This window comes from Medicago truncatula, chromosome 2 (genome assembly GCF_003473485.1).
Source record: "Medicago truncatula cultivar Jemalong A17 chromosome 2, MtrunA17r5.0-ANR, whole genome shotgun sequence".
NCBI lineage: Eukaryota > Viridiplantae > Streptophyta > Magnoliopsida > Fabales > Fabaceae > Medicago > Medicago truncatula.
In genome coordinates this window covers 47,761,010-47,781,332 of record NC_053043.1, presented here as the reverse complement: position 1 = coordinate 47,781,332, position 20,323 = coordinate 47,761,010, and the positions used below count along the sequence as shown (strand labels likewise).

Genomic DNA, 20,323 nt, shown 5'->3' with positions numbered 1-20,323 from the left:
CAAACCATGCATTTTGTTTCTTTTATAATTTCTACATTTGTTTTGGTGTGTTGAAAGAAACAATTGCGAGAATCCTAAGTTGAATGGTTGATACGTAATTGATTCCACAACTCTTATGCCGAATTTGTAGTTAAGATGCTTTTCCTTCAGCGGAAAAATATAATGTGCACGTGGATGACACATGACAGTATTCTGCATCATTGGTATAGTCAAAAAATGTGTCTAAGCTTTAAATTTAGAAGATTATGAGACTAGTGTTCAGATTCACATCTTATTCGTATGAACATGATTGTTATTTGTCACTTGTCTCATATGAAAATGATTTTGAATTTTGTCGCACTTTAATTAATGATATTAAGAAAAAATAATTATGCAATAAGAAAACAAAATATTATATTCTTCTTTGTTAATCATTCTCTTTCAAACTTTGAAAACGACATTTGTGAGAAAGGAGAAGGATGATTAATAGTCAAGTGGCTATGATATGATATGGTCAATCTTATGATTAACTTTTTCTTTTTGACGAAATTATATGATTAACTCGATAACATAGATGATACTACTAGATATAGTAGTACTTTACCCTTTGCATCTTGTTTATGGATTCGGTGCTAAAGCATCATTATCTCCCTTTTATTGATCTAGATATAAACACAAACAGGATATTATCTTTTTTGAGAGGACAAATAGAATATTATTAGTATTAGCAACGTACTATTTAATATACATTATTTATTAATATTTTTTTATTAGGTGAAATTTAAACAGATACCACTTTTATATACGAAAAAAAATATATAGGATGAAATAAGGTATGATCATAGATTTATGAGGTGGGGACAATCATCACATTATAATCCGATTTATCAGGTTAAATTAAATCAAATCCAAATATTAAGATGATATTAAAGCTTATACAAAATATGTTGGATCAGCTGTAATCAGGTCGCTGCTATCAGCCCATTCATATAATGTTGTAGATGTCCTGTTCTAGACGTAAGAAGTTGTGTTAAGAGTCTTTGATTGGATGAGATAAGACTTCTACTACATTTTTATATGGGAGCAATTTTCACATTACAAGTCGGTTTTATAAAGTTAGGTTAAATCCAATATAAATATTAAGAAAAGTTGTTGAGAAATGTAAGTTATAGAGACTTTTGCTAGCATTTTTTTATATGAGTATACATTTCTATTTTCGGTAGGACTAATTAGAAGAAAAGTTCCCCTAGTTTCAAACAGCTTTATTTTTTTTTTCTCGTTAGTTTAGTTCAGTTGGTATAAACAATGCATAAAATATGTAAGGTTTAGGGTACCAAAAAATATATTTCAAACAACTTAATGGCTGTAAATTTGGTAGAGATGTAATGTAACTCATTTTGTGGGGGATGAGTTTAACTTTTACAAAAATGTTTTTCATACACAAATGTTTTGACAAAGACATTGTATAAACTACGGTTTTGATATTCGAATTTTAATTTTAATTATTATACTTCAAGTTATCTCACGATCCAAAACACACTACTTCAGTATAAATGTCAACATACATTGTGAGAACTGAGAACCTACTATGAACAACGGTGAATGGGTGTGATAACAGGTTAATTGCTTGACATGATCTATACCTAACCTATATTAAGTTCATATATAGTAAATTTTTTTTTTTTTTTTATCTTAAGTTTTCCCACCAAAGAACCTATAATTAAGTCGGTCTTGCTGAGACTGAGATTTAAATAGCACCTATAAAGTTGTACTCATTAACTCATGTATTGTATAGGCTTGAATTCACATGCACATGGCATTGCAATTACGTCGCTAGAGCAGTAGTTAGAATAGTAAACAATATAAATCAGATTTAATTTTTTTTAATTAAATCTGGCAGTTTTGTCTGAATTTAATATTTCCAACAGGACGGTTTGCTGAAGATATCATGTGAAGGAATTGATTTGTGTTTTTTCTTTTGTAGTAATGTACTCTTGGAAAATAATATTCGGATACCATACACTGGTTATACAACTTGAGAGAGAAACAAATATAGGGAATGACACGATAAATATGATATATTAATCCTTAAAAAATGATACAATGATGATGTGATAAGAAAAGAAATATATAAAAAAAAAGGTGTTGAGTGAGTGTTAGAAATTAAGACCGTTCAAATATCACGTATCATTATCTTAAATACTCTTAATTATTGTTGTGTAAAATAAACATTAAATATTATTTTAACCGCTAGAGTACTTCAATTACACAATAGACAATTAAAATTTGAGAATTGCTAATGAATGCTTTCTAAATACTTTTTAAGAACCTTAAATATTAATATTTTACAAAAAATTATCTATTTAATACAATGAAAATCAAAATATTTATTTAAAAAAAAAAATTCTTAATTTAAAATTCCTAAAAGTCCTTAAACTATAGATAGTGTATCACACTTGTAAATCAACATTAACAAAAGTAAATTGGAAGAGATATGAAATACACATCGAGAAGGAATCTAATGATTTGGAAAAAAAAAAACTTTAGTTTTGAAGATTATTTGACTGGTCAAAAATATAAACTTTGCAATCACATGCGTGTAAGTAACATTATCATTGGTAAACAAAATTAGTGTAAATAGTAGTACATATATTCATCAATTGTTTTTGCTTAGTTGGGCACATAAATTTGAGTCAATGTGAAACAATCTTTTTGAGGGCTTGACTAGCTTGGACGTAAGTAAAATGCGAAACTGTGTAAATTGTGATGCTTGTCCCTCTTAGTACAACACAAATTCAGAGTATGGTTGTAAAATTTTAAGGTGTCCAGAAATGCAGTCAATTAATTATTATAAGTTATGATGTGCAAATGCAATCAAATTTAGTTTAGTCAAAAAGGTGACGTGGACGGTCAAAATCATGTCACGTGGTCTTCTGTGGTTTGTGTAAATCCCCATTTGTTTGTTTTGAGTAAATCAACACCTTTGGTGTGAAATTGGGACGATAGAGGGATTTAGTCCTCAAATTTTCCAAATAGTAGTAATAGACTAGTTATATGATTTTTTTATCAAAATATTTCTTTGGTAAACATTCTTTAAAATCAATTACAGACATAATTGGGGTGTTTTGTACCAAAAAGTATAATATGGGTGGGGTTAGGGATACCAAGGGCCTGTTTGTTTTTTTATTTAAAAATATAAATATAAATTCTTTGTATTTTTAAAAATAGATTTTTTTTTTGAAAATTTACTCAAAAATAGTAGAAGTTATTTCAAACTCATTTGATATAAGTTAAAAAATAGATTTTGACATTCATTAACTTAAATATTCATTGTTTGAAATTTTACATAATAAAAATCACATATTTTTTTAAAATGACATATTTCAAAAATGATTTTTATGAAAAGCTATTTGAAATAGTTTTTTTTTTTAGAGATTTTTTCAAAATTTTAGTATCCAAAAAAAATTATAACAAAATGATGAAATACTTAGAATGACATTTTAATATAAGCTATTCAAACAAAATTTTCATTTGAAAATTTCCTTGAAAATTTCTTTGTTAAAAATTTATAACAAAAATCTATTTTTAAAAAAGCTATAACAAAGAGACCCTAAATTGATTGATGTTTTTCAATTTGACGGACAAAATTTTTAAGAAAATATTTCTTCCAATCTTAGAATTTTATCACATACTCTCTCTTATCTTAGTAATCTTATATACACACAGTCCTATCTCGTCTACTTTATCAAAGAGAAAGAATAAAATTCAATATGTAACGTTCGAAAAAGTATGACCAAAAGTATCTTCTGAAGCCTCTTGTTTCTAAGACCGGATGTATTCCCTAGGCATGTCGCATTCCATAGGAATCCCACAAGCATTAAGAGATTTGCATTAAAAAATTAAACAGACCTCATATAATAATTGAATAAAAGACTTGAATTAAAAAGATTCAACAAATAAATAGAGGTTCATCTTACAATTTATCCAATTAGGGTTTAGTTACTCATGGTAACTAAAAATAAAATTATAAAAGAATAAATCATACCATATAGACTAAGGTTAAGGAGAGACTCAGTCCTTGAAGTTTCCAGTGTTTGCCTTTCTCTTGAACTACTTCATTCATAATGAATAGTTGTAAATGAGAGAGGTTGTATTTATAGGCTGAATTATTGGTGGGTTTGAGCTAAAAAACAGGGATTTTCCCCAAATATGTATATAAAAACAACAAATCCCCGAGTGCACATACGCGCCGCGCGTGGAGGAATGTGCCTCGCGCATGGTACCTGTTTCAGTGCATTTTGTGCACTATTTTCCACACTCGAGGCGTAAAGACTGATGCTTGAGGCGCATGGCACCTTACTCCAACGCGTTTTTGCTTTTTTCTTACTCATTTTGAGTGCTTTCTTCTTTGAAATTAAACTTGTCTTGAGACTTGAAACAAAATTTCTCCACTTCGTAGCTACTGAGCTTGACATGCAGTCATTGAGGCTGCTATATACTCAACCTACCAGGAAGATGATACTACTTAGGGCGCCAAAACACAAACAAGAAAACATATGAGAGACCAATTAAATAATCAGCAGGGTTGATGTCTTTATCTAATTTTAAAATGGTATATAATGTAGTTTATAATTTGTCCCTAAAATAATTGAACATTACAAAATTTATGTGATTATTTTTAAAAAAAAAAGTTATTTGATAGATAATAGACATACTACATAAAGGGGTTAAAATTTAAAATCACATTGTATTTCTAACATATATAAATGTATTCTCGCGTGACATGTATGACTGAAAGAGTCGTATTTAATACACAAAGAATGAAAGTGTATGTGTTTTATTCAAAATATATTGATTGTTCGTGTATATGGTTGGTGGTGGTTTTTTTTTTTTTTTTTGTGGCCGAGGTTCGAACGCCAGACTTTGCATATATTATGCATTGTTCATACCAACTGAGCTAAGCTTATGTGGACGGTGGTGGTGTTTATGCGTCTATTTCATTCTTTTAGAAAATTATTTTTTTAGTACTATAAATGGATAATTTATTTTTTATTCAATGTTCAGATGGTGACAAAATTTAACGTTATGATTAGTTTTTTCGAGGATATCTTTGATTTACTAATTGTATTGTTTGAAAATCATTGTGTGCGACTACGCATACGTGTTGACAACGTGTGTGGTGCTAACCGATGCGCGTGCACCTGCACTCGCGGGTCGACCTGCATTATGCTATCCGATGTGTGTGTGTCCGCTCGCGCGGCTTGAGCTGTATTGTGCTGTCTGACGCGTGTGCACCTGTACGCACGGGGCAATGCATGTCACGGTACCTGAAGCATGTGCGCCTATACGTGTTGTTTGACGTGTGTCTGTGCTGCTGTTGTAAATCAAAAATAAAATCACCCGCGCGTCCGTTGTAACGCCCACTTTCGTTTAATTATTTATTTAATCGAGTTTAAGCGATTATATTATATTTTTATAATATATGTGTGAGTTTTGTTGAATTAAGATGATTTAAGTTGATTTGGATAATTTGGTGTGTTTTGATAAGATTATGAGACTTATTTTATTGTTAAATAAAATAAGATTTGATAAGAAAATAAAAATATTTAGTTGATGGCTGTTTTGAGATTTTAGAGAGTTTTGGAGGAGAAAGTGAGATAAGATAAGATATTAGGAAGAGATATATAAGAGATAGACCTAGTTTTAGAAAAACATTGTTGTACGTACGTTTTTGGAGAAAAGGGAGAAAAACCAAGAGAAGAGCAAGAGAGACCTTGGAGGGCTGCGATTTCTACACAATAAGGTAAGGGTGAGACTAATAATTCAGTAATGTTAATTGTTGTAATTCTGATGATTAATTGACAAGGTTAGGATTGATTTAGAGAAGTTTTGGAATTAGGTCAAAACCCTAAAAATTGATGATCAAACGATAAAATTATGTTAGATTGATGTAGAAACCGTCCTATAACCTTAGAATATGTTTAGGATGAATTCTGGATTTAAAACTAGGCTTAGAACTATGTTAGATGATGATTTTCGTGTAGAAACTGCATTCTGTCCGAGCCGAAATTCATTGCTCGCTATAGCGAGCTATGAATCTCGCCTCGCGAGTGATGAGCTTCATCGCTCGCCACACGAGTCTTTTTGGTACAGCTCGCCACGGCGAATAACCTTACTCGCCATAGCGAGTATGACCAGAGAGCATGTTGATTTTTCGAGTTTTTGACTTTTGAGTTGAACCTTAGATGCCTTTGAGTACCTTTAGGTACCTACTAATGATTAGGGAACGAATGGGAATGAGATTGAACCTGGAACAACCTTAGTTGGAAAGTTGGCTTGTACTCGCCATGGCGAGCAGATGCTCTCGCCTCGCAAGCACTTCCAGAATTGAGAGTTTTAGTGCATTGTGAGACCTGAGTTGTTTGGATTGGTTAGAAAGGAGCTTTAGGTACTTAGTGTGACCTATTAAAGATAATGATCATGAACTGTGAAACTTTATGAATTGTTAAATGATTATGAAGTGAATTATGAATTGAATTATACTTACTTGAATTGTTGTTGAATGATCAAGAAACTATTGAGAATGATTTGTTATTTAACTTGATGTGATTTGATTATGCTGCAATTGTTATTTAACTAAGTTGCATGATTATGAATAAGTTGATGATGAACTCCAAATTATTGGAAGTATAAGTGATAAGTTGATTAAGGTATTTTGTTGTTAAAGTCCATGCATTAGCATTCATTGAGTTTTGTCCTCACCATGATTAGGAGCTTTGTCCTCCGCACGTTTAGGAGCTTTGTCCTCCGCACGATGAAAGTATATTAATACTTATGATGACGATTGGTACCACATGCATATAGGAATCTAAGTTGCATTGTCGAATTTAAAGTTGTTTATGCCTTTGATGAAGATTGAAGTTATGATTATGTGATAAATGTTTATCAACTATGTTATGTTGTTTAAGTCTGATTAAGATGTTGACTATGAATTGAAATTACATTGATTAATGTTATTGTATTATGAAATCTCACCCCTTCTGCTTGAAAATGTTGCTCTTCGTATGAGTAACTTGCAGGTGATCGTGCTTAAGTGTGCAATATGCTGTTGTGAGTGGCCTTGCCTCACTGTGTCGTCTAGGTCGCTCTGATACGTAACGGGATGGGGTTATATGTTATGCATGCTTCATTCTCTTACGTGACTATTATGTTATTTTTATAATATTATGGATTATGATTTGAAATATTTTGATGGGGCCTGCGTGCCAAAACGTTTTATGGATTATGAAATAATTTCCGCTGCAATGTTTAAGTTATTTGGTTAAATTGTTATTTAACTGGTTTTGATTATGTTAATGTGATATCCCGTTTGTTTATGCTGCTTACTCTGATAATTGTTTAAGGAATTTTTATATTGGGAAAACGGGATTTTACATCCGTGCGCGGGTTGCACACTAGTGATATATCATAAATGAAACATCTAAACATTTGTTTTTTATTGTCCTATATCTTGTAAGTTATGGTCGGATATTTTGTCTTAACCAGACGTTAGTCATGCTTTGTCAAACAACAATTACAGTCTTGTTATTCAATTTATAGATTTGGTTTCCTACAAGAAAAAAGTGAAGGAGTGTCCTCATTTGATAAGGATGACATGCTTGTGAAATACTTCCTCCGTCCCTATATCTAAGCTCCCATTTGACTTTATTTTTGTCCCTAAATGTAAACTCTCTTTCAAATTACTAGATGCTTTTATTTTTTTTCCTAAACATACCCCTAATTAATACTATTAACTTGTCTTGAAATATGAAAAGTTAAATTTAATACACATACAAACAAAGGACAATTTGATACTATTAACACACAAAACAGACACATTAATTACACTGACAACATTTCTTAAGAAATGTGAAAAAACAATGAGTGCCTACATTAAGGGACGGAGAGAGTATTTGAAAGCATGATCAAGTTATTTTTATTAATCACAACAAGTTAAGATTGAAGATGGGCAAATTAGACTCACAAATAAATATTTGATTCATAAAATTTTCATTAATTTATTATCTAAGAGAAAAAAAACTATGTAACTACATCTCAGAAAAGAAAAGAAAAAACTATGTAAAAACTATAGTATATTGACTGGAAGTGTAGTGGAGTGTGTATGAAGGTGGAAACATAAATATTTTCAACTAAAATTGATTCTCTTTAGAATAAATTTTAACTTGAAAATTCGATTCAACGTCGCATTTTTGCATTGAATAGTCATGTAAGTGTGTGTTTAATCAAATCTCCAATTTAGAGCTTTGATACTTTGGTGCTGACACTTATTGTAACGCAAGAAAGACCGAAAAAACGCGTAGTCAATCATGTCTACAAACGGACCCTTAAGTTAGTTCTAAGGAAATACTTAATTGTCATTGTATTATATGTCATATTTAACAGATGAATGACATTATTATTGGAATTGATAAACGTTCATAACAAAGCTAAAGTTCTGCTACACTGGTGAAGGGATTTAAAGAGGGCTTTTTTAAAATTTTAATCCTCTTAGCGTAACAAATATCATTAAAATGGATCTTGATTAAATCATTAATCACAAATCAAACACATACTTAAACAATTTAAGGATTCATATGTGTTTACCTCTTGAAGAGCAGAACATTTGTAGTAGAATTGTTTCTGATCACGAGCATAGCAACGTAGCGATGCTTCTACTTAGTCCACACGAACAGAATTCCCCGATGATCGGTGCTAGCCAATTCCAACGGAGATTCGGAGAGAACAAGGTTTAGAGAACGACGGCTAGGGTTTCACAACTTTTGTGAATTAGGTTAAATGTTCAACATAAATTTAATAATGCTTCAACACAAGGGTTTATTTATACTAGACTTTCCACCCGTGCTGCCGCACGGGTCATATACATTGTAGATATAGTAGACAAAAACAAATCTCAATGCATATCAAAGAGAATGAAATATGTGGTCCCAAATATATGCAGATGTTGGAATTCGAACCTCAGACACCACGCTTATTCACCAAAAAAATATTAATTTTTATCAATCGTGTGTTACTTCATTCTTTTGTTAAAATTATATGTCAATATTATATTATTGGTATGTTACTTCATATTTTTCTTTTTTTTTTTGAAAAAATGTTACTTCATTCTTTTATAAAAATTATATGTTAATGTTATATTATGTACCTAAAAATAGTTCATTCTTAACCTGAACATGTAAAATGTTTTATTTAAATAATTTTCCTTTTATCGAATATTTGACCTTTACCGTAAATGATACCCTTTAACTGTTTGTTGAAATGTTTCTTCCACCTGTTTATATAGATTGCAAAATTCAGGTGCATTTTGTGGTAAATATTTAACAAAGAGGGTTCAGTTCTAATTTGGATGAAAAGTGTAATATTAACAAAAAAAAATGTTGCTATAATCTTTCAAAACCCTTTTATTCCAATAGGGCGATTTGTTTTGTTGAAGAAATAGGGCGATTTGTTTTGAAGAAATAGGGGAAATAAAGCGATGCCGATTTGCTTTGTTCATGAAAATAGGAGATTAGGTGTGAGCATTAGCGTTGTTCATGAAAATAGAAGATTAGGTGTGAGCATTAGGGTTAAAATGGTAAAATTATGCAACAGGGTTTAGGTTAAAATTAGGGCTCATGAAAATATGAGATTAGGTGTGAGCATTAGGGTTGTTCATGAAAATATAAGATTAGGTGTGAGCATTAGGGTTAAAACGGTAAAATTATGCAACAGGGTTTAGGTTAAAATTAGGGCTCATGAAAATATGAGATTAGGTGTGAGCATTAGGGTTGTTCATGAAAATATAAGATTAGGTGTGAGCAGGTTAAAATTAGGGCTCATGAAAATATGAGATTAGGTGTGAGCATTAGGGTTGTTCATGAAAATATAAGATTAGGTGTGAGCATTAGGGTTAAAACGGTAAAATTATGCAATAGGATTTAGGTTAAAATTAGGGCTTACGGGTTACCTTTAATATATAAGAAGATAAGAAGATTAGGTGAGAGCAATAGGATTGTTCATGAAAATAGGAGATTAGGTGTGAACATTAGGGTTAAAACAGTAAAATTATGCAATAGGGTTTAGGTTAAAATTAGGGCTTACTTGTTAACTTTAATATATACTAGACTTTCCACCCGTGCTGCCGCATGGGTCATATACATTGTAGATATAGTAGACAAAAACAAATCTCAATGCATATCAAAGAGAATGAAATATGTGGTCCCAAATATATGCAGATGTTGGAATTCGAACCTCAGACACCACGCTTATTCACCAAAAAAATATTAATTTTTATCAATCGTGTGTTACTTCATTCTTTTGTTAAAATTATATGTCAATATTATATTATTGGTATGTTACTTCATATTTTTCTTTTTTTTTTTTGAAAAAATGTTACTTCATTCTTTTGTAAAAATTATATGTTAATGTTATATTATGTACCTAAAAATAGTTCATTCTTAACCTGAACATGTAAAATGTTTTATTTAAATAATTTTCCTTTTATCGAATATTTGGCCTTTACCGTAAATGATACCCTTTAACTGTTTGTTGAAATGTTTCTTCCACCTGTTTATATAGATTGCAAAATTCAGGTGCATTTTGTGGTAAATATTTAACAAAGAGAGTTCAGTTCTAATTTGGATGAAAAGTGTAATATTAACAAAAAAAATGTTGCTATAATCTTTCAAAACCCTTTTATTCCAATAGGGCGATTTGTTTTATTGAAGAAATAGGGCGATTTGTTTTGAAGAAATAGGGGAAATAAGGCGATGCCGATTTGCTTTGTTCATGAAAATAGGAGATTAGGTGTGAGCATTAGCGTTGTTCATGAAAATAGAAGATTAGGTGTGAGCATTAGGGTTAAAATGGTAAAATTATGCAACAGGGTTTAGGTTAAAATTAGGGTTCATGAAAATATGAGATTAGGTGTGAGCATTAGGGTTGTTCATGAAAATATAAGATTAGGTGTGAGCATTAGGGTTAAAACGGTAAAATTATGCAACAGGGTTTAGGTTAAAATTAGGGCTCATGAAAATATGAGATTAGGTGTGAGCATTAGGGTTGTTCATGAAAATATAAGATTAGGTGTGAGCATTAGGGTTAAAACGGTAAAATTATGCAATAGGATTTAGGTTAAAATTAGGGCTTACGGGTTACCTTTAATATATAAGAAGATTAGGTGAGAGCAATAGGATTGTTCATGAAAATAGGAGATTAGGTGTGAACATTAGGGTTAAAACAGTAAAATTATGCAATAGGGTTTAGGTTAAAATTAGGGCTTACTTGTTAACTTTAATATATAAGAAGATAACCACTTGTGTGGTCAGCAAACTAAGCACTTAAGTACACCGTATCTTACGGTGCACTATATTTCACTTAAACACACCGTACCTTACGGTGGATCACGTTTGTCTATTTTGTAAATTAAATAATAAGTCATATTTAATTATTTAATTACTAATAAGTCTTACTTATTATTTTATAAATAAGTCTTACTTATTTATTTCTCCCATCTATCTGCCCTTTGTGTGATCCTATAGGTTCCCGTAACGTTGACAATAATATTAAATCACATATTTAATATTATAAACAGTGAGCGGTATCTAGCAACACATCACTGCTACACAAGTGACGAGAATGTCATGTGATCTGACGAAACCTTTCCGTGATAATGATCACATGTATAATTACCATTTTGCCCTCATGTATATATTGAACACAAGGTATAATATATGTCACCCTTGTTCAGTTCAATATTGGGCCGTAGACATTTCTCCTGTTATGTAGGAGGGACAAATCTATCTAGGTCACTCATGTCCCTCAACATGTTTCATGGAGTACCCATCAACCAACTTTATGATCATCTTATTATAGACAACGTTTGAATGGTGATTACTCCTACAATCTCCCACTAGCACTAAAAGTCAATCAAATATTAACTCAATATATATTGGTCAAGTGTCAGCATCAAGCACACTCTGGGTATGATTTTATTCTAGTAGATAAGGAACTATTTCCTAAGTTGGTATGTTACACTTCTTTAAATTTCCACTTTCGATCTTCTATCGAAAAGAAATTGAAGTGGACGGACCAATTTTGTACTACCTATCTAACAATCACTTTTTCTTTATTCTTATTGGACAAAAACAATTGAGAGAGAAAGAGAAAGAGGGAGAATGAAAAAGCATGTGAGTATGAGAGAGAAGGTTTTTTCAATAGTTGTCAAAAAGTAGTTGTACAAGTATCATCTCTCTTTATTAAAACATCTTTGTTAATTGTAATTAATGAAATATTTATAGATTATTATTGAAATGAAATAAAGAAAAAAATAATAAATATTGTATTGGTGTCGTAAAAAGAATAAATAATTTGAGATAAGGAAAATTCAAAAAGAGGATGCTAATTAAAAGTGGGACGGATGAAACATTATTGACAGTTATGATAAAGGGTTAATAAGCTTTTACCAAAACTTGAAGATTCCCCCTCTAAAATAAATATCATTTGGTTTACCCTCCTAAGACCATCTGACTGGATAAAAGAGATGACGTAGCTTGCTGACTGTGTATTTATTTATTTTTTGATTTTTTTTTAATTTCCACGTGGCACACATAATAAATATTTTTTACAAAAATAATACAAAGATGTGAAATACCTAAACTACCTCTAATGCTTAAAAAATAAGAAAATTTCCATAATTTTTTTTTGGAAATTATAAAAAATTAATTTAAAAAATTTAATCCTCGTTCCTCTTCTCCTAATAAAAAAAACACTTCATCTTATTTTCTCTCTCCACCGTTCCCTTCTCTTACTCCCTCATTCTTCTTCTCTTCATCCTTCTCTTACTCACTTATTTTCTACCATTCTTATCAAAATTCATCTACTTCTCCAAATTATCTTTTTCTCCTATTCTTCTTACAAACATTAATCTTCTTCTCCAAATCACAAACACCCAAATTATCTTCTCTTCTTCTCTATTTTCAGCAACAAACACAACACAACATCTTCTTCTCAAACCAAATACAACAAAATATCAACATCAACCACAGAAGAAAATGGGTCCGAAAAAATCCATAAAAGCAAATGGGTTGAAGCTTGTTTGATTCGAGTATTGTTCATACCCTTATATTCCCTTCTCCTGAGTATTGTTCATATCCAGAAAATGGGTCTGAAAGTTTTGCTTGTTTGATTCGATTCAAAAATGGATTCTTTGTCGGTTGTTGTTGTTGATTGGATCCAAAAGTATTGCTTGCTATGTTATTGTTGTTGATTGGTTCCGAATGTGTTGTTGTTGTTTGTGTGTTGATTAATTGGGATTAGAAGGGAAGAAGAGAAGAGAAGAGATGAGAAGTGAGAAAGAAGAATAGATGGATGGGAGAAGAGAGAGAGAGGGGGAGTTGAAGAAATTTTCCAAAAGAAATGTTTTGTTTTTTTAAGTTTTTTTTAATTGTAAATAAAAAATAAAAGGTTAAATTGCATTTTTGGTCCTTTAACTATTTAATTAGTATCACTTTGGTCTCTTAATTAAAATTTAATTTATTTTGGTATCTTAACTTTCTCTGCTTACACATTTTGGTTCTTTCTGTTAGTTTTAATTCAAAAACGTTAGATTTTCTTCTCCTTTTCTTCATCTTCATATCATCTCCATCAACCTTCAACAACAAAAATCCGAGAAAAATTCCAGAAGAAAATGAAGAAAACCTAACGTTTTTGAATTAAAACTAACGGAAAGGCCCAAAATGTGTAACAGAGAGAAGTTAAGATACCAAAATAAATCAAATTTTAATTAAGGGACCAAAGCGATACTAATTAAATAGTTAAGGGACAAAAAATATAATTTAGCCAAAATAAAAAAATGACATATAAGTGAGATGTAATAAAAAAAATTAAAATTAAAAATAATTATACAATCAGCATGCTACGTAATAAAAAAAGCTGACTCACCACGCCACATATGCTTAAGTGTACAATCAGATGCACCGAGAGTTGAAAATCAAAGAATCTTCATTTTACAGGGGGGAATCTCCAAAAAAAATATTTTTTATAGGGGGGTATACCAAAAGACGTCCATATGGCAAGGGGTAAAAGGCATTTAACCCTATGATAAAAAGCATGTTTCGATGTTCGACATATGTGTTTGATATTGTTGCACACATCCTGACTTTTTCTTTTTAATTTTATGTGTTGCGTCTGTATCGTATTTGATGTCCATGACGGGAGTTAGGATCCTCTCCAATTATGATTCTCTCCATTTATTTCATTTGAAGAGATACAAAAAAAATTGAAAAAAAAAAAAAAATTAATAATTGTGGAACTCATTTTGTAATAAGACTCTACATTTATTTATTTTTTGTCATCTTTAGAATAAAATTGATTGTCTTTAGAATAATTTTAACTTGAAACTTTGATTCAACGTCGCATTTCTGCATTGAATAGTCATGTAAGTGTGTGTTTAATCAAATCTCCAATTTAGAGCTTTGATACTTTGGTGGTGACACATATTATAACACAAGAAAGATCGAGAAACTGCGTAGTCAATCATATCTACAAACGGACCCTTAAGTTATTTCTAAGGAAATACTCAATTGTCATTGTATTATATGTCATCTTTAACAAATGAATGACATTGTTATTGGAATTGATAAACGTTCATAACAAAGCTAAAGATCTAACACAGAGCTTTGGAATTATCATAATTCAAATTATATATCTGATACCAATCCAATGTCACAACCCACAACCTTGTGGTTGCACCGCTGGTATGTTTTTTTTTTAATCTTTTCTATAATTCGTCATGATATTTTCCATCTACTGTTGGCACCTCTTGATTTAACTTGGTAAGATACCTAGTAGCTAATGAGACGTGAAGTGCAACGCCATAAGGAAGTACATCTTCGTTGACTTTGAAATAGGGCGAGTGCCATGACCTAAGACGTTCAACAGAGACATCTTCCATTCCGACGATGAAGACGTATCCAGGCATAGCCTCTTGATAGAATGCAAAGTCTTCTGATCCCATCAATAGATGATGGCCCTTAACTTTATCAACGCCGAGCAAACTCCCAGCAACACTTTGAAAATAGTCATGCAAGCTATCATTGTTTATAGTAGGAGGGTATGACGATATCTTGTCCTCAAGGAAGCTCACTGTTGCGTTGCATCTGTGCACAGCAGCTTGTCCAATGATAACCTACAAGACCAAAATAGCCTTAGCACGTAACAAGATCTCAGTGAAAACTAAAACAGGATAAATATAATTTGTATCCTAACAATTCGAATATTAACAAATAAGAATAAGACACATAATTCATGATGTGAAAAATATAGAGATTATTGTGAATTTGTTCTTCTTTGTAACAGACCTGCTCAATACGTTGTCTTAGTTGCGTGAAGCTTTCTCTCAAAAATGCTCGGAAGGTGCCACCAATTGTGACGAAGTTTGGAATAACATTGAATGCACCACCTCCTTGAATATTTCCTACAGTCACAACCTGTGAGGATATTATGTTGGGAAGGCATTCAGACCTCAGGTTTTCGTCATATTCAAAAATCGTTGTAAATAAACAATGTTGCACTATGGTTTCCAACATTTTTTCCTCAAACAATGATGAGTTGCAAGTTTTTACCTGGGTGTCAAGGGGATCAGCCTCGCGAGAAACGATATGTTGTAAGCTAACAATCACATTCGAAGCCGCCAAAATGGGGTCAATAGCATGTTGAGGATTGGCTGCATGGCCTCCCTTGCCTCTTATTACTGCTTTAAAGAAGCCACCTCCTGCAAGCATAGGACCTGACCTAGATGCCACTTCACCTAAAGGTATGTTAGGTCCGATATGCAATCCAAATATGGCAGAAACATTTTCTAAGGCTCCAGAATCTAAAATTTTCTTGGCCCCTCCACCTCCTTCTTCTGCTGGTTGAAAAACAAGAACAACTGTTCCCTATACCAAAAATAAGGAATGATATCACAGATCCATAAAAGGATGGAAAGAAAAATATAATATGCAGGAGTCATCTTGATTATGTGTTTGTTACAATTAAAACAATAATAGAATGACGGTAACATACAAATTAGTTGGCGTAATGAGAACCCAAAATTTGGCATCAGTTTGCCAATATGAAAATGTAAGAAATATAAGTCATGTTTCACTTTGGCATGATTGACAGATTGGAACAAAAAACATCTTAATAAACAACAAAAGTGCACACCCTAAATTTAAGTAGTTAAAACATGGGTGACAATTTAGATTTGATCTATGTAATTTGGATTAAAAAAAACATAATATGCGTATATTTGAATTGTTTGAACTGAATCTAATGGCCACCAATGCACTTACTTTAAGGAATCCATTTTTGTGTTTTAAATTGTGATCCACAACTATTATTGCGACTGCAGTGTTAAGGTTTCAAAAATTTCTGCAACTATAGCCAGCCCAATTGCACGTAAGCCAGATTCATTCGCAATTTTTAACAATCACAATTCACAAGGATCGCAATGTTTGTAGTTTCTGCAATTCAATGACATGCTTGGTTTGAAGACAACACACCTTCTTAACTTTATTATCTGTTTTTATTTTCTCTACACAAGTAAGTAATTGAAAATAATAAAATAAAGCAAAAACAATATAATATTTTTGCAATTTAAAATGAAAACTGAAAATGCAAATAGAATATTTTTTCTCAAACCATAAAAACCTCGGTTAAAACTTAAAGCCTTTGTAGTGTCATGCATGTTACCTCCTTAGGCTTTTTTTCGAGTTTTGAGGGGAAGGGGAGGGATTTGTAAAAAAGAAATGAGCAAGTGGAAGAAATAGGAGACAATGGAAGGGAAGCGTTTTGTGGGTTAATTTTTCTTCATAATACAAAACTCTCCTCATTGGGGGAACTCAAAAATTGTACGTGGGGGTGCAAGATGGAGTATTGGTACAGGTGATTCTATTTCTCTCCTTAATGAACCTTAGCTTTTGAATGGTAGGCGTATTGATGGAAATATTGAAGGCGCACAACTTATTCAGAATTTTGCTGTCAACAGTTTGATGGAGGAAAATGAGAAAAAATGGAATGAACCTCTCATTAGGCATATCTTTAGTCATGACATTGCTGCTGTCATATTAAATATGCCTCTGATTGTTCAGGTACAGCAGGATAAGCTCATTTGGAAAGCGGAAAGGAACGGGAAATATTCTGTATGTAGCGCGTATAGACTGTGTGTTGAGGAATTAATTGATACGTCTCATTTACGGCACCCGGGGTATTGGTCAGGTATTTGGAGGTTAAAGGTTCCGCCAAAGGTTAGAAATTTAATTTGGCAAGTATGTAGAGGAGTTCTGTGGACTCGTATACGACTGCTTGATAAAGGAGTGCAATGCCCAACTAATTGTGTCAGCTGCGACTCCGCCAATGAAGATTTATCGCACCTTTGCTTCCATTGTACATTCGCAGTTCAGGTTTGGAGCATGACATGCTTATGGCACGCGATTCAGTCTGCAACCAGCCAAGAGAATATGGTTGCTGAAGCAGTTTTCCATCTCCTGCGTACGCTCAGTGCTGCTCAAGGTCAAATTTTCGCAGCTACCCTTTGGAGTCTATGGAAGCACAGAAATTTAAAGGTATGGGAGGACAAGAACGAGTCATGTGCTATGACTGTTGACAGAGCCTGGATTATGATTGAGGATTGGCAAAATGCGCAGGATACTCGAAATGCAAACACCAATGCTGCGCTGCCAGTTATGCGCAGGTCTCATCAGCTTTCTGTGCAGAATGACAGTGTTGTTTCTCGTCCGGCACACCAAATGCAGTGGCAGTGGCCTCCCCGTGGACGAGTTGATTGTTGGTTTTTCGGCCTCTCTGACAAGAATAGGCATAGGAATTTCTGTGAGAGATGACGACGGTGCGTTTGTGCGAGCCAAAACTTTGAGTTTTGAAGTTGTTCATTCGGTAAATGTAGGAGAAGCATTGGGTCTCAGTGGTTAAGTGACATGCAACTTGATAATGTCGACTTTGAGACGGACTCTAAAACCACCCATGATGCTTTTCACTCTCGTAAAGACAATGTTTCCGAATTTGGACAAATTATTTCGGCCTATCATTCTCTCTTTAGTACTCACTTCACAAACTCTCGGGTTGAGTTTACTAGACGACAAGAAAATGAGGTTGGTCACGCACTTGCAGGAGAAGCCACATTATTAGCTAGTCCCGTTATTTATTTTAATCCCCCTCGATGTATTAACAATATCATTTTTAATGAAATGCTATAACCATATTTCCTTCAAAAAAAATGTGAAAGATTGTTCTATTTTCTCCTATATTTTTCACCCCTCGAAGCCTTCCCACCCCCTCCCCTCCAAACTCCCAAACAAAGCCTTAGATTCTAAATTTATTTCAAACGTAGTACATCAAGAAAGCATAATAACACTAATAATACACTTTCAAGTTTTAACGCACAATTTAAAAACCATACCTGTAACTGTTTTTCATGTTCCTTGAGGATCTTAGCAGCACCAAGAAGCATAGCAACATGAGCATCATGGCCACATGCATGCATCTTTCCAGGCACTTTACTCTTATGCTCCCACTCCACCAATTCCTAAGGTTAACCAAAAAAAATTCATCAATGAAATATAGATGAAACAGTATATCCTAATATAAAATATATGACAATATATGTTTAAAACCAAAACACTCGGAAAAAAAAAATGTAGACCTGCATGCATGTGGAAAGTAATAATAATTGAAAACCAAAACATTCAGAAAGTAAAAATGTGGACCTACGTACCTGCATAAGAAGAGCATCCATTTCAGCTCTGAGAGCGACAAAAGGAGGAAGACCAGTTCCTATGTAACCAATAACACCTGTCACTGCAACTGGATGTTTATATGTAACACCCAATTCATCCAATTTTGTTCTTATAAGCTTACTGGTCTCAAATTCTTCATAACCAAGTTCAGGATTCTCATGAATCTTCCTCCTTATATCAACCATCCAATCAAAAACTTGAGGTTCCTTGGCTAATTCCAGGAAGTTGGGGATTGCATTTGAACTGGTGGAAGAGTCTGAGAAGATTGGTGTAGCAGATAAAAAGGAAATGAAAATGACGATGAACAACTTGACACATTTGAAGAAATCCATGAATTCTTTCAAAGTGTTGGAGAAATGAAAAAGAAGCTAAACTAAAAGGAACAACAAAATACTCACAATGCAATGGGACAGTACTGTTGGAATATTTTTTTGGTAAATTAATAGTATTTTTTTTTTATAGTAATAATAATTTGGAACAAAAATAAATGCATGCTTGAATTGACTTTTTTTTGGAGGATGTTTGAATTGACTTTTGAGACGGTCAAAAGTGATTATGCGCATTCAATTATTAGAGACAACCATGTGGTCAATAGATATTTATCATATTCAACTTACTTTAAATAATGAGTTACATAACATTCATCTTATCACCTATATCGTTGATGAGTCAATAATTAGTATTTTTAATATAATATTTGAGTCCGTTTTATTTATATTCGAGTTTATTTTATTTAAGTTTATTTCCTTTTTAGAACTATTTTACTTCAATTGCAAGTTATTTAATTTCAGAAACAAATATTCTAAAGATTGAGTCTTGGAGCAAAAGAAAGAGGATTTGGAGCTGATTCGTGCCTAAAATACGAATATTGAAGACAAAAATATGTTTCCCTCAAGTCAGAGACTTGACACGGCCCGTGCCACTAGCCACACGGCCGTGCCAACCTTCAGGATCCACTTTTGCTGCTTTTGCTTCCCGGACAAGCTACCTATTAGTTTATTTCTGACCTAAAAGTCCGTGGTTTCTTGTGGAACATTCTAGTGTTATATTTCTTAGGGCTTAAGTCATTGTAAACTATAAATAGAGTAGCTAGCTATCACAACAATTCATCTTTTGTTCTTGGAATTCAATAGTGACAATTGTCTTTCTTAATAAAAGTTCTTTCTTTTACGTTCTTGTTATTTTATGTTCTTCTTCTCTTCTATGTCTACGATGAACATGAGTGAGTAGATTCTTCTTATCTTGGGATTGTTGGATAAGTCTAATGATGTAATCCTAATCAAACCAAACCATAAACCCTAATTTTATATAAATCTACTTTGTAATCTAATTTCACCGTTTTTATAATGAATTAATAAATACAAAACTCATAAAGCGAGCACGGAGGGTTAGTATTTGTTAATTCATCATCACAAATATCAATTCATAAAGCGAACGCGGAGCTTTGATATTGGAACAAGTGAAATTAGACAAGGGTTGTGAAACATGAGAATAGTCTAGCAAACCTTGAGAAA

The 20,323-nt window shown here is 32.4% G+C and overlaps 1 protein-coding gene across 1 annotated transcript; it reads right to left on the bottom strand.

The window, feature by feature from the left end:
• Positions 1–14,579: 14,579 nt before the first annotated feature.
• On the bottom strand, positions 14,580–19,216 carry LOC11422168 (IAA-amino acid hydrolase ILR1-like 4). The gene is made up of 5 exons (XM_003597336.3): positions 18,788–19,216; positions 18,473–18,598; positions 15,639–15,953; positions 15,375–15,503; positions 14,580–15,202 (listed from the first exon to the last, which is right to left on the bottom strand). The coding sequence occupies exons 1-5, from the start codon at positions 19,139–19,141 to the stop codon at positions 14,795–14,797; spliced, it is 1,332 nt and encodes a 443-aa protein (XP_003597384.1). The 5' UTR covers positions 19,142–19,216; the 3' UTR covers positions 14,580–14,794.
• Between the last annotated feature and the right edge of the window lie 1,107 nt (positions 19,217–20,323).

Bases quoted from the DNA above. Each gene is read 5' to 3' on its own strand.
- LOC11422168 (XM_003597336.3), bottom strand. From the start codon at position 19,141: ATGGATTTCTTCAAATGTGTCAAGTTGTTCATCGTCATTTTCATTTCC. The intron at 18,599-18,787 runs GTACGTAGGTCC...GGTTAACCTTAG, and splicing joins TGGATGCTCTTCTTATGCAG to GAATTGGTGGAGTGGGAGCA. The intron at 15,504-15,638 runs GTAAAAACTTGC...ATATCCTCACAG, and splicing joins CTGATCCCCTTGACACCCAG to GTTGTGACTGTAGGAAATAT.